The following is a 12,390-nucleotide window of genomic DNA, read 5'->3' as shown; positions in this document are numbered from 1 at the left end:
AATCCATGTTGGAGTAAATACCCATTTTGCATGTTTTTCTTAATTTTTTAGATTTTAAAAAAATTTTTATGTTATTATTTTCAAAATCTTCTCCTGTGCAATTACTGGACAGAATTCAATGGAAATTTATATGATTGTTCCTTAGGTGTAATCCTTTGGATTTTCTATCTATGAGAAAATATGGCCACTTTTACAAAAAAAAAAGATTGTAGCTGATCAAACCAGGTGAGTGATTCAGGTTCAGTAAAGCCTTTAGTTTGGGTGCTAATGTAAATTATATTTTGCAATTCACAATTTAAATTTTCTTTAAGTGAAGGATGTGAGGAGTAGATACAAATTTATAAACAAAATCAGATAACTTAGATAATTTAACTCAGATCCACTGGTTGAAAGTTGGTATTTTATCTGATGGACATGAGGAAGACATAGATGGTTATGTATGGCAGGCTGATATCAGTGGTATAAAGGTATCCTGGGATGCTGATGACCACCAGTCAGGTGTTCAGGGCTATAAACTAGCTATAGGAACTACTGCAGGTAACATAACCTACTATATCCTGAAATGTTGAAAAGTTGAATGTCAGAAAGACAGTGAAGTTCAGGCTACAATAGACTTGCTGACATTTTTCATCCCGGTGGGTTTGTTGTCTTTTTGACATATTCACCAAATCTATCAGCATTATATTTATGTACCTACATAATAAAAGTTTTCATGCTATACAACATTAGGAAGATATTTTAGCTTAAGACACTGGAATTTTATAATTCTTACATTTTTTTCCAGAAATTATGGATGAGGTAAATGTTTTTTGTACTTGTTTTTGGTAGGTTATTAATTTGTACTTATACCCCACAAAAATAAGAGGGTTGTAGGTATTACCCCATTTGTCTGTCTGTCTCTCATCATCCATCTGTCCACTTTTTTTGTCAGTGCAGCTCCTCCTCATATTGACAAAAATTGTGTGAAGGAAAATAATTACTCTCAGATGACTCGCTACTTGAAGGCTTTACATGTTGAAACCTTGACAGCACACGTCCTCCTCAACCACTCAAGTGATTGTGATGAGTTGGGTATTATATGTAGATGTGCATGAAGGAGTAAAGTTACTGTTAAAGGCTTCCAAAAGGGCAATTATCAAACTTAAAGATTTTATATGTTTACACCTTATTAGCACAACTCCTCCTAGACCACTGACAGAATTTGGATGAAACTTTATAGGAAGGTTGGGCATCATATGTAGATGTGCATGAAGGAATGTAGTACTCTAAAGGGAGATTATTCAACTTTAGAGTTTTACATGTTAAAACCTCATCAGCATAATTCCTCCAAAACACTCTAGCGATTTTGATGAAACTTTATAGACAGGTTGAGCATCATATGTAGATGAGCATGAAGGAATGTAGTACTCTAAAGGGAGATTATACAACTTCAGAGTTTTACATGTTAAAACCTCATCAGCACAATTCCTCCAAAACACTCAAGCAATTTTGATGAAACTTTATAGACAGGTTGAGCATCATATGTAGATGAGCATGAAGGAATATAGTTACTGACAGAGGATTCCCAAGGGAGGTATTTGAACATACAGGTTATATGTTTACTTCATTTGAAACAGGAGTATTCTCTTTGTGAACTAACAGTCTTTCTAGTTTATTTTGTTTGTTTGTTCCTTAATGTTGTACATACTGATTTTTGCTTTTCCTATAACTGATAATACATATCCAATGGTGTTGTTTTTTTGCAATTCCTAGAACAGTTTTCTTTCTTTGTTGAAGAAGTTATATACATTCTATATTATTTACAGGTGGCACTGATATATTATCATGGAAAGACTATGGATCAGAGACTGATATCTATGTAAATGGATTAACTTTAACTGTGAGTGATCAAATTTTACACAAGCCTGTTTACTACGTCAGTCTTAAGGCCATCAATGGAGCAGGACTAGAAAGTGATCCTGTCATCTCTACTCCTATTATGGTAGTTGATGAAGATTCACCAGGTATGTTTTAACAGATTGATAAACAACACAGTGCTCTAAACACTTGTGGCACTGACTAAATTGGCATTTACCACCAAATTAACAGAAAAACTTTGTGATTCACTCATTTTTACTGAATTAAAAATGATAGAAAATGTTTTTGAGTATACTGTAGATTTGGTTCTCTTCTGTTTAGCAATTTTACATGTCCTTGCTTTAAATGTTAAAGACCATTCACATACAAAGTGTTTTTGTTTGAGTACACATAAGACATAGTACTTATGTCACACCTTTTTTATAAGTAAGGTGTATTTTCAATTACATTAAAGCAGTGATCGTAAATAAGTACTGGTTAATTAATCTGACACCAGCTTTAGGCAGTTGTTCACATATTGTGTAGTATTGTATGAAATGACACAAAAAATACCAAATGAGTTCAAGACGTGTATAAATTGTTAATGTATATTATAAGAAGAGTTAGATAGCTGCTGCAGATTTTTAAATACCTTTAAGGATGCTATGTATGTTAACCAAAGGTAACTATGTAGCATCACCTCACTACACCTCCTATATTTTGAAGTGCCGGATGTTTGGAAAAGAGAATAGTTATTAGATATCATATAATACAGATCAAATTTCAGTTTGATCAAATTATTTACACAAAAGTTCTGGCCATTTTAGATCTTTTTTACTCCCATTTTTTGGATTGAATTTGAGTTATTTAAAGCATTGTGAAAGTTTTTGGGTTTTATGCATTCTAGATTAGTCTTCTAGATAGCACAGTGTGGTGGCGTATCATTTAACATCCAATACCTTTTTTCTAGATTAATGGATATCATTAATTTTGAATTTTTTCACTTCAGGATTGGTTGTGGATGGGTCAGACAAAACAGAAATACCAGATATGTCTGACATTGGGGTAGACATTGACTACCAATCAGATATATCAACAGTAAGTGTACAGTTTACTGGATTTGAGAGTCACCTACATGGAGTAATGGCATATGAATGGGCTGTAGGAACAACACCTGGTGGAGAGGATGTACAACCATTCATGCCACATGGAATCATACATAGAGAGGAGAAGGATGTCAAAGGAGATGGTAAAGGGTTTTTATTTACTTGTGAAGTTCTGTTGAGATAATTATACCCCCAAATCTTTTGTAGTAGGAGTCTTCAGTGTGAACAAATTAAGAAAATAGCTAGTCAACACTTCAAAATCTGACTAAGAAAGCAGCAATACTAAACTAATCATATAAATCTTATAATATCCTTTTTAATAAGTGATGTTAGATATGCACTATCATGTTAATGTTTGAATGTTCTATCATATATACAATTACATTTGCTTCTCTAAAAGCAGAAATTTTGGGGATTTATTTTCCTTTATTTTGTGGGTAGAATTTTCATATTTACAAAATTTCATATTATATTAATTAATAAATGGATAACAGCATAAAAAAGCTTTATTTAAAATATTCTCTGATCTCCTTTGCCATTAATGGGTGGGAGCTATGACGTTACACAGAAGAGTACAGAAATTGCTATTTTTTAGGCATTACAAGTTCTGGTTATGCACAGTCAACATTACCGTTACAACCTGAATCAACATACTACACTACAGTTCGGGGTATTACCAATGCTGGCAATGTTATAGAGGCCACAACTGATGGATTTGTTGTAGATGTAACACCTCCTAGTATTAAACTGGATAGGTAAAACTTGCCAATATTTTGTGATAGGAAAAAAACATTTATGGAAAACATATACAAAGATGTAAGCACACAATATGAAGAAACAAGGATCAAACTAAGCAGTTGGTTATGAATAAAACTAAATGGACTTTGTAGGACTGTTATTAAACTGTTTTAGTTTCCAACTATTTTATTTGTTAACTTCACAAAAGGGATAGGACACAAGTTAAACTGCTTTGAATTGAAAGTTCAACAAAATTATGCAAAACAAATATACTTAGGTTAAAAATGTTTTGGGGACAAACTAACTAAAAAAAAGATAATAATGAACATCATAACTTGAAATGGCTATATTACTAGCATAAAATTTGTTAACCTTCTTACTAAAGTAATATGTGGTATCTTCACAGACCTGGTTGACAAAGTTACACAACATTGTAGCAATAATATTGTTTATGTAAAGTATTACAGACTTTATAAAATGACAAGGAAGAGTATTATTTTGTATTACAGATTGACAGGTTTGACCTCATCTGACCATAACATTGATGCTGGAGGTTCTGTTTATCAGAAGTCAGCTGATTCTCTGTCTGCAATGTGGCACTACAATGATACAGAAAGTGGTATTGAAAGAGCTTGGTATTCAGTTGGAACATACCCTTATGCTGAAGATGTCTCTCCATTGAGAGAGGTGGAAGTGTCCTCTATTTTGTCAAGTGAACTACCACTGGCCACAGTTACTCCTGACCTCACAGGTTAACTCTTTAAAGATGCTTATTTTCATCTACTGCTTTTAGATTACTGAGCTTTTATTATTATCTGTGGTTATTTGATTAAGGGACAATGAAATTAAAATGCAGTAAATAATAATGTTTAATGACATTGATGTTCAGTCCTGCAGTCTTCTAATGTTGTGTGTTAGAAGCCATGTTGAATAATCCACGCATTGTTACTCCTTATCTGATAAAAAACATTTTCAAATCAGTTGATAGTTCAATTTGTTTGTGAATAAGGGTAACATCAAAACTACGAAAACACTAATCCATCAAGTCCAAAACAAATCTGGCAAAATAGATATTACACTGCCGGTTGTGTAATTTTAAACAGAATCATACGGGATATTGTAACATTCTCCAGTATTAGCTTTTTTTGACAATTTATATTTTAATGGGAGTTTGACCTCCTAATCTAAAGGTTTACATGTATGAGTAATTCAAAAGTTTATGATAATACATTAACATGTACATTTAGGGAAACCAAACATTATCAACATCTGGACAGAGAATAAGGCTGGTCTGATAAGTAAAGAAATGTCAGGAGGTGTCATCATAGATACAACTCCTCCAGGACCAGGCGTGGTTACTTGTCCTCAGTATGTAGGGGTAAGTTATACTATTAACTTATTAAAAAGAAGTATTAAGAAATATCAATTGTAAATAATTCTAAAAGTACTGACACTGTTGCTTGAATGATCTTCATTTGCATAAAGCATATACATGCTATTGTAAGACATAAATATAATGACACACAGAGAATCATTAAATCAAGGTATTTACACTATTGTCACATTAAATGTGTTCTGTTATTCCAAGCAGCTTTGAGGTAGTTACAAAGTTTAACTGTAAGAGATCTGTTTGAAGCTTGGGCCATGCACATTAAAATTTTCGCAAAAATTGTACACATAGGAATCTATAAGCAGAACATTGTTATTGCTGATACAGGAGATGTCTTTTGGTAAAATATTTGAATTTTTTATAGATAAAAAATGTAATTAAAATCCTAAGTTTAATATGCATAGTAAGTTTATGGTTTTGAAATCTTAATTCATGACTTAAAATTAACTTTTTTTTTTTCAGTAATACCTCTTTTCATTCAAAAAATGACTTTTAACTAGAGATATATGCCTTGTAGGAGATAAATTCAGTTATACATGATATCCAAAATGCAGTCAGCCAAATTTTTAGATAAAATAAATCTTTGTTCATTTTTCAGCTTGAAATGCCAATTCAATGTAAATGGACTGGATTTTTAGACAATGAGAGCCCAATAGAGAGATTCAACATAACCATGGGATCTACTCAAGGTGCCAGTGATATCTTGGCTGGTATTGAGGTTTCTGGTTACACCAGTCTATATTCCATCCAAGGTAATACTAATATAACTGACTGAAAATTAGCTTAGTTTCTTAAAAAAAACAGTATGAACTGTTTATGTAGAAACAAGTACCTGAATAACCAGTCATATTTGAGTTGCAACTGTTTCAACTTCAATAATTTCTGACTGGATAAAGTGTTGTGTTTGTTTTAAAAAAAATATTTAAATTTCATTTCAAATAGAAAAAGAACAAATAATGGGAAGTGAAACAAAAGCATTAATATCTCTAAAAAGTTTATTCTTTCACTTGACTTCAGACTTCTTTACTATTTATTAGAGAATGTGTCTTCAGAAGAACCCTGCAGTTAACAGTTCCAAGTTCTTATTTAATAAACTGTCTCCGTGGCATCAGGGTAGCTTGCTTGTGTCAGGTGTGGGAGGTCATGGATTCAATTCCCTCTGAGTCACACTAAAGACTTAAAAATTAGTAGTCACTGCTGCTCTGCCAATCGTGTGGTATTTATGGGTAGAGTGATGAATGGTTTGCAGAGTCGGAAGTATGTATCTGAGTGGGGTGACATGCCTACCTATGGGTTGTTGCTTCTTGAGCTAGCACAATAAACATCCAGCTTTGTATGTCAGACTTATACAAAGCAGGGTCTGTTTGATTATCAAAAAATCTTGTCCTGGAAGGGAAATCAAGGGAACCAAGGTTATAGTGGTAATCAAAAGAATGTAATCCAGGGACAAAGACCAGACATGGAATACAGACATACACAACAAAGAACATAAAGTAACTAAAATCATACATACAAAGTAACAAAAGTAAATGCATGAATATCTGCCATAGAATCAATGATTAATCAATCTTAATTTAATGCTGGAAATCTGATTTTCTGTCAGTTTGACAGCTTCTTGTTAAAAGTCAGTGCTTGATAATTCAGATTAATATTGTTTTTCCAATTTCTTTTTTAAACTTAAGAAAACTCAACCTTTTAATTTTAGTTCATTAATGCCAGAGTTACTTTGGCCTGGATTAGACAACTTTTATTTTCTATTTAAAGCATTTTATATTTTTAATATTATTTTTTTAAATGTGGCATTTCACAATTTTCTCAAAAGAATGAATTTTTGCAATCTACCAATATATAAAATATTTGCTTTCCCTGCCAATAAATAAAAATTTTGCCTTCCCAAAAAATATCTTTTTGGCATATTTTATATATAAAAGATAACTTAACCCATTCAAAGAATATAGATGAGCTGTTTTTGTCAGTATTTAGTCAATTTGATGTTTTGTTCCATTACCGTGTTAATGCAATTTTCAATGATTTCTGTAATAAAGACAAACTTTGCATTGCCTCAAAAAATCCTTACAATAGTTATATTTCCGTTATATTTTTATAATGCCAAACTAACAAACTTGCATTTGTGGAAAAAAGAAAATGAAATTTAATAAAATGAAATTATAATTTTTTAACTATTGAATGAAATTCAAGAAGTTAAACATAAATATGCACACAAACATCTGGTAAGCTTGTGTAAAGTCATTTTTTTATAGCTATTCCATAATATAACTTGACAAAGAACATTTTTACCCTTATAACTTCAGATAGATTTTAGAATTTATTTGAGCTCTGATTTGTGCATGATAGGTATGATGTCTCACTGAGATTGTTCCTTGTAAGCAGTTATTTAATTATTCTATCACATTTGTTTCAGGCGTAAACAGCATGCTGGAACATGGAAAGTCCTATTATATCACTGTAACAGCCATTAACACCGTTGGCATGGAAACTTATGCCTTTTCTGGACCAGTTGCCATTGACACAACTCCACCAAAATATGGAAAGGTCATTGATCTGCACACAACCTACAGAATAGATGTTAGGGATAACGAATTGACAGTTAAAATGAATGCTAAAATATGTGACTCAGATGAAGGTAATCTGAAGATATACACTAAAACATCTAACAATGCTATCTACTGATAGTTTTTTTATAACCACTCCCATCTCAAAAGAGGGTAGAGGTTTACAGAATTAGTTTTTTCTTTCCACTTTGTAGTAATGTGTGCTCTGTATTTATTTTGGTTGCTTTTAAAAGGAGGTAGACCTAACGTAAGGGACACAACTCTTACAAACTATTGGAACATTTGTATTCAGCATTTTACATCAATCTCATGTAAACATCATAGTACCTTGAATTGATTTCATTCTGTTACAAATGAAAGCTTGATCAGTTTTGGTGAAATTGAATATGATTCAAACATATCACTGATTTTAAGAGTTATGTCCCTTACCCTAGGTCTACCTCCTCAATATCAGAAATTTAGCAAGTGAGTTCACATAGGAAATATAATTTGTTGTTTAGCTTTTTGTCAATTTCCTAGCCTACTCTTATCAACAGCTGGGAAATATTTCTGTTCGTTGAATGTTTTTTATGTTTTAATATAGTATTTGTTTTTATTAATTACAGAGTGTGATGAATTGGATGCAACCTGCTCAGAATCTTTGTCTTCAGTGACAGCCACATGGCAGCCATTCCATGATGAGGAATCTGGAATAGAAAGGTAGCATGATTAACAGTTGCAATGATTGTAATCTGATGATGTCAAATCTTAGAGCCATTTTTATACCCCTCCAAAGTGGGTTGTATTATATTGTGATAGGGGTATCCACCTTTTAATCCACACAAGGGCACCCTTCTCTTATCCATAACTTCTCCTACACCACTTAATGGAATGTGATAAAACTTATTATTTATCACATATTAAAGATGTGCACTTCCTACTTAAGATTCTGATCTGATTTTTTTTTTTGGTTAGTAGCTAAGCACAGGCTTATATGGTAACTAACTCTCTTATCCACAATTTCTCATACATCACTGAATGGAATTGAATGAAACTTCCACAGGTCATTTATCAAATATTGAAGGTATCACCTACTATTTTAGATTTTGATCTGAATGCTTTTGGAGGGAAGGGGTGTTCCACTGTGAAATATGGAACTTACCTTTGATAATAAAATCTTATCAAATATTGAAGATGTGCACTTTAAGTTTTATATATTGACCACATATTTTGTGGCTTCCAAGAATTAGATTTCAAGAATACTGGGTACTATTAATTTTGTTAGGACTTTTTAGACTGTATGTTATATGCTTGTATACACATCAACATCCTGCAATGGCTTTTGATCAGGTTTGGTTTATAAGTAGCCTTTATCAAAATTTTGTACACTATTTTCTCTTCAACATGTTCAAGGTCATTAGTCAAAAGATGTACTGTACTTAAAATAACCACTTATATGGTATGTTATCAGATGGAGGAGTGGGGGGTATCAATTTAGTGAGCATTGCTCACAGTTTTTCTGGTTTACTGCTTTTTTTTTTTTTTTTTTAAATCTTTCTTTTTTTTTCTCAATAAATTTAGAAAAGAGTGTTTCATTTATGGTTACTAGATAATTTATGAGTTTTGTGTATTTTACAAGGTACCAGATTGCCTTAGGTACTACACCTGGGGGTGGACAGCTGAAACCGTTCTTTGATTTACCTGAGAATGTCAAGTATTATACAATCAGTGGTCTGAACTTGATGGGTCAGAGGAAGGTCAGTTCAGTTAGCTAATTTGTTTTTATGAGTTTCCTACTGGTCACTTACAGAAGGTCACTTTAGGTTTGCACTCCATCAGTCAATCCAGCTGAGTTATAGCTCTTACATTGAAAAGATTCAAGCTAAAACTCAGTTTTCCTCACTTATTTCATCATGCTTGCAGATATACATTTGATATTTGAAAAAAATTACTCTATTTTGACAAGATATAGATCAAAATCAAATTTATCTGGTCTGTTGATTTTTTTTGTTATGAATTAGGAACCTCAGACTTTGAAATTTTGTAAGGCCACATTCTCAGAAAACTCGGTTTGCCAAAGCCTGAGGGTCATCAAAAATATTTTGTCAGTTGGTAAGTTTTTTTTTTTTTTTTTTTTTTGTTATTGTTTTTGTTTTTTTTTAGAATAAATTGTTTGTGTTCTTTTGATGAACTCAATTGCAATGATTTAGTGTAGTAATGTCAGAAACATCTATAAAGGTACAGTGACAAGATGGAAAAAAATCCAACCAGTATGCCATACTGACTCGATCTTTTGAGCACCTTTATACCAAGACTATTTACAAAGCACAGTGAAGAATAAAGACAAAACCAGACATGGACAAGAACCAAAACATATTAAAAAGATTGGAACAATTGAGGAAAAACTTTCCAGTCGGGGTTCAAAAATGGGTTGATCTTGCTAGGTCAAACAAACAATATTTTTTAAATTTTGGCCTTACTGCCCTTCATACTATTAGTTTACAATTGTTTTGTCTAGTTAAAATGAAAAGAGGAAGACAGTGTTTTGATGCCTATCATATTTTGATATTTTAGGTGTATGTGTCAATTAAAGGAACAAATGGAGCAGGTTTATCAAGTGTTGCGACCTCAAATGGTTTGTACTTGTCATACATCAGCCAAGGGTTACCTCCCCTATCACATGTTGGTGTGTATGATGTTCTGAAAGGATCACATGGTGATGTGTAAGTCTTCTTTTATTTTTATGTAAATACATTCACTGAGTTTATTGTTTGTTTTCTATGTGGAAGCAGTGAAATACTTCCACTTATTTAAAAATAGATGATGACATGGCAGGTGTAGTATTTTTCATACACTTTACAAAATTACAAACATTCTTGTGAATTACTGTAATAGTAATATTTTCTTATCTATAAAGTAAAAAAAAACTTTAATTCAGGAATTTCCAGGAGAGTTTTGACACGTACAGAGCAGCCTGGGATGTGTCAGGTGACCCATGTCCTATTGTACAGTATGAATGGCAAATACAGAGGCTTGATGGTCTGGTGGTTCAAAGGTGGCTGAATATGGGATGTAAGTAACATTTATCAATGAATCCTTAAGCTCAGTATTATTATACCCTACGCAGCAGGGAAGGGATTTTGCTAAAAAAAATTAGTGAGTTAGGCTTTGATGAATGGTTATTAGCCTTAAAACCTTGAATGGAATTGCTTTTCACAGAAAACACTTTTCTAAAGAGTTGAAATATGGATGTATGGGGTATTATGAGTGTGCTAACTGAGTTTTTCTTATTTGGAATACAACTATTGTATTAAAATTGTATTATTAAGATAATTTTTCATATTCTAGTTTCTTTGAACTATTATTTCAGTAAAGACTGCTGGAATGAATGATGCTTTACACATGAAAAATGGAGAGCTTTACTACTCCTTACTGAGAATTACTAATGCATTGAACTATACATACACACTAAGATCAGATGGTGTAACTATAGAACAAGACCCACTACTACCTGGCAAGGTGTTTGATGGTGATATCACAGGTTATGATCTCAACTTCTTACCGTCAAGAACAATGGTGTCAGCCAACTGGGATGGATTTGGTCTCCCTGCTGGAGCTTCTTCACAAATTGATGTTATATCTGGTTGGTACTCAAAAAGTTTGGGATACTTCAATTATTAACTAACAGTGTCAAATTCACTAGTACTGTTTCAATACTAAGGTTTTTTTTTAAATAACAACATAAATGGCCAGTCCATGATAAAACAATGATAAAATGGAGTTTCCATAATTTATTTTTTGATAAATTTGATTCTAATAAGTTGATCATATTTTTGATGCAGCCTTAATGTGTTCCATAAAATATTGGTCATGCTTTTATCTATTTTATCATTGCTGTGGTCTAAAGAGCTTTGAAGCACTTCATATTAGAATTGTTGAATTTTCCAAGACAACTGTTTTGTTGCCAAACCCAGCTTAAATCACTCCATACATAAACTTGTAAAACTAAATACTGTTAAACTTCTTGTACATGTTGCCATAGAAACGTAAACTTTATTACTTCAACCATTACATGCTTTAACTACTAATGCATCAATTTTGTCAGTATGTGCATGCAAGACAGTACAAAACCAAGATCTATTTTTCAAGTGCTTACTTCAATTAGTTGTCCCTACTGGCGTCTCTAAGTTTGCACTCCATTAATCAGTCTGGCACTTTTTTACCCATATACATTTGATTTTTGATACATTGCTTAATCATGACAAGTTACAGATCAAGTTCTCAGAATATTCTCAGATTATTTATTTGATGGTATTTTTTAATGTTATAGGTAATCCAGGAGTTCATGTAGATGAATCCCAGATAAATGAACAGCCAGACAATCAACAGGTTGCATTTTATGAAGTAGCTGTTGGAACAGACCGAAGGTTTCCCAAAACAAGAGACAATATTGTACCTTTCACAAATGTTGGCAAAAATAAGTCTGTGACATTTTATGATCTAGACCTTGTTCCAGCAAGTGGACTCTATTACTTTACTGTGAAGGCTTTCAGTGCTTCATACTCTGTGGCTACTGTAGTGTCAAATGGATTTCATGTTGGTTTCGATGGAGGAGTTACTCGTAAGTTTGTATATAATTATATACATGTTTAAAAGATTTATTTTTTATAACTAATTACCCCTTACAATTTATTTTTATTTATGCACTGAAACTGTCTACACTGAAAGCCAGTTTTCCTTGTAGAATTTTTTCAGTATAGACAGATGT

The 12,390-nt window shown here is 32.3% G+C and overlaps 1 protein-coding gene across 3 annotated transcripts in view; it reads left to right on the top strand.

The window, feature by feature from the left end:
• LOC148601933 (uncharacterized) overlaps window positions 1-12,390 on the top strand; it is a 229,325-nt gene that overhangs the window by 185,900 nt on the left and 31,035 nt on the right. For all 3 annotated transcript variants that reach the window (XM_088554674.1, XM_088554673.1, XM_088554675.1), the window contains 14 exons: window positions 378-537; window positions 1,806-2,003; window positions 2,846-3,085; window positions 3,538-3,697; window positions 4,190-4,431; window positions 4,928-5,058; window positions 5,669-5,822; window positions 7,493-7,714; window positions 8,249-8,342; window positions 9,262-9,379; window positions 10,197-10,345; window positions 10,561-10,694; window positions 10,993-11,265; window positions 11,953-12,243. In XM_088554674.1, coding sequence (XP_088410800.1) covers window positions 378-537; window positions 1,806-2,003; window positions 2,846-3,085; window positions 3,538-3,697; window positions 4,190-4,431; window positions 4,928-5,058; window positions 5,669-5,822; window positions 7,493-7,714; window positions 8,249-8,342; window positions 9,262-9,379; window positions 10,197-10,345; window positions 10,561-10,694; window positions 10,993-11,265; window positions 11,953-12,243 — 2,566 coding nt within the window. The remainder of the gene's footprint in view (window positions 1-377; window positions 538-1,805; window positions 2,004-2,845; window positions 3,086-3,537; window positions 3,698-4,189; window positions 4,432-4,927; window positions 5,059-5,668; window positions 5,823-7,492; window positions 7,715-8,248; window positions 8,343-9,261; window positions 9,380-10,196; window positions 10,346-10,560; window positions 10,695-10,992; window positions 11,266-11,952; window positions 12,244-12,390) is intronic.

This window comes from Perna viridis, chromosome 12, assembly GCF_037379345.1.
Source record: "Perna viridis isolate PV_CMFRI_1.1 ecotype Kerala chromosome 12, ASM3737934v1, whole genome shotgun sequence".
Taxonomy (NCBI): Eukaryota; Metazoa; Mollusca; class Bivalvia; order Mytilida; family Mytilidae; genus Perna; species Perna viridis.
The sequence above is the reverse complement of the archived record's forward strand: the minus strand, read 5'-3'. Positions and strand labels throughout refer to the sequence as shown.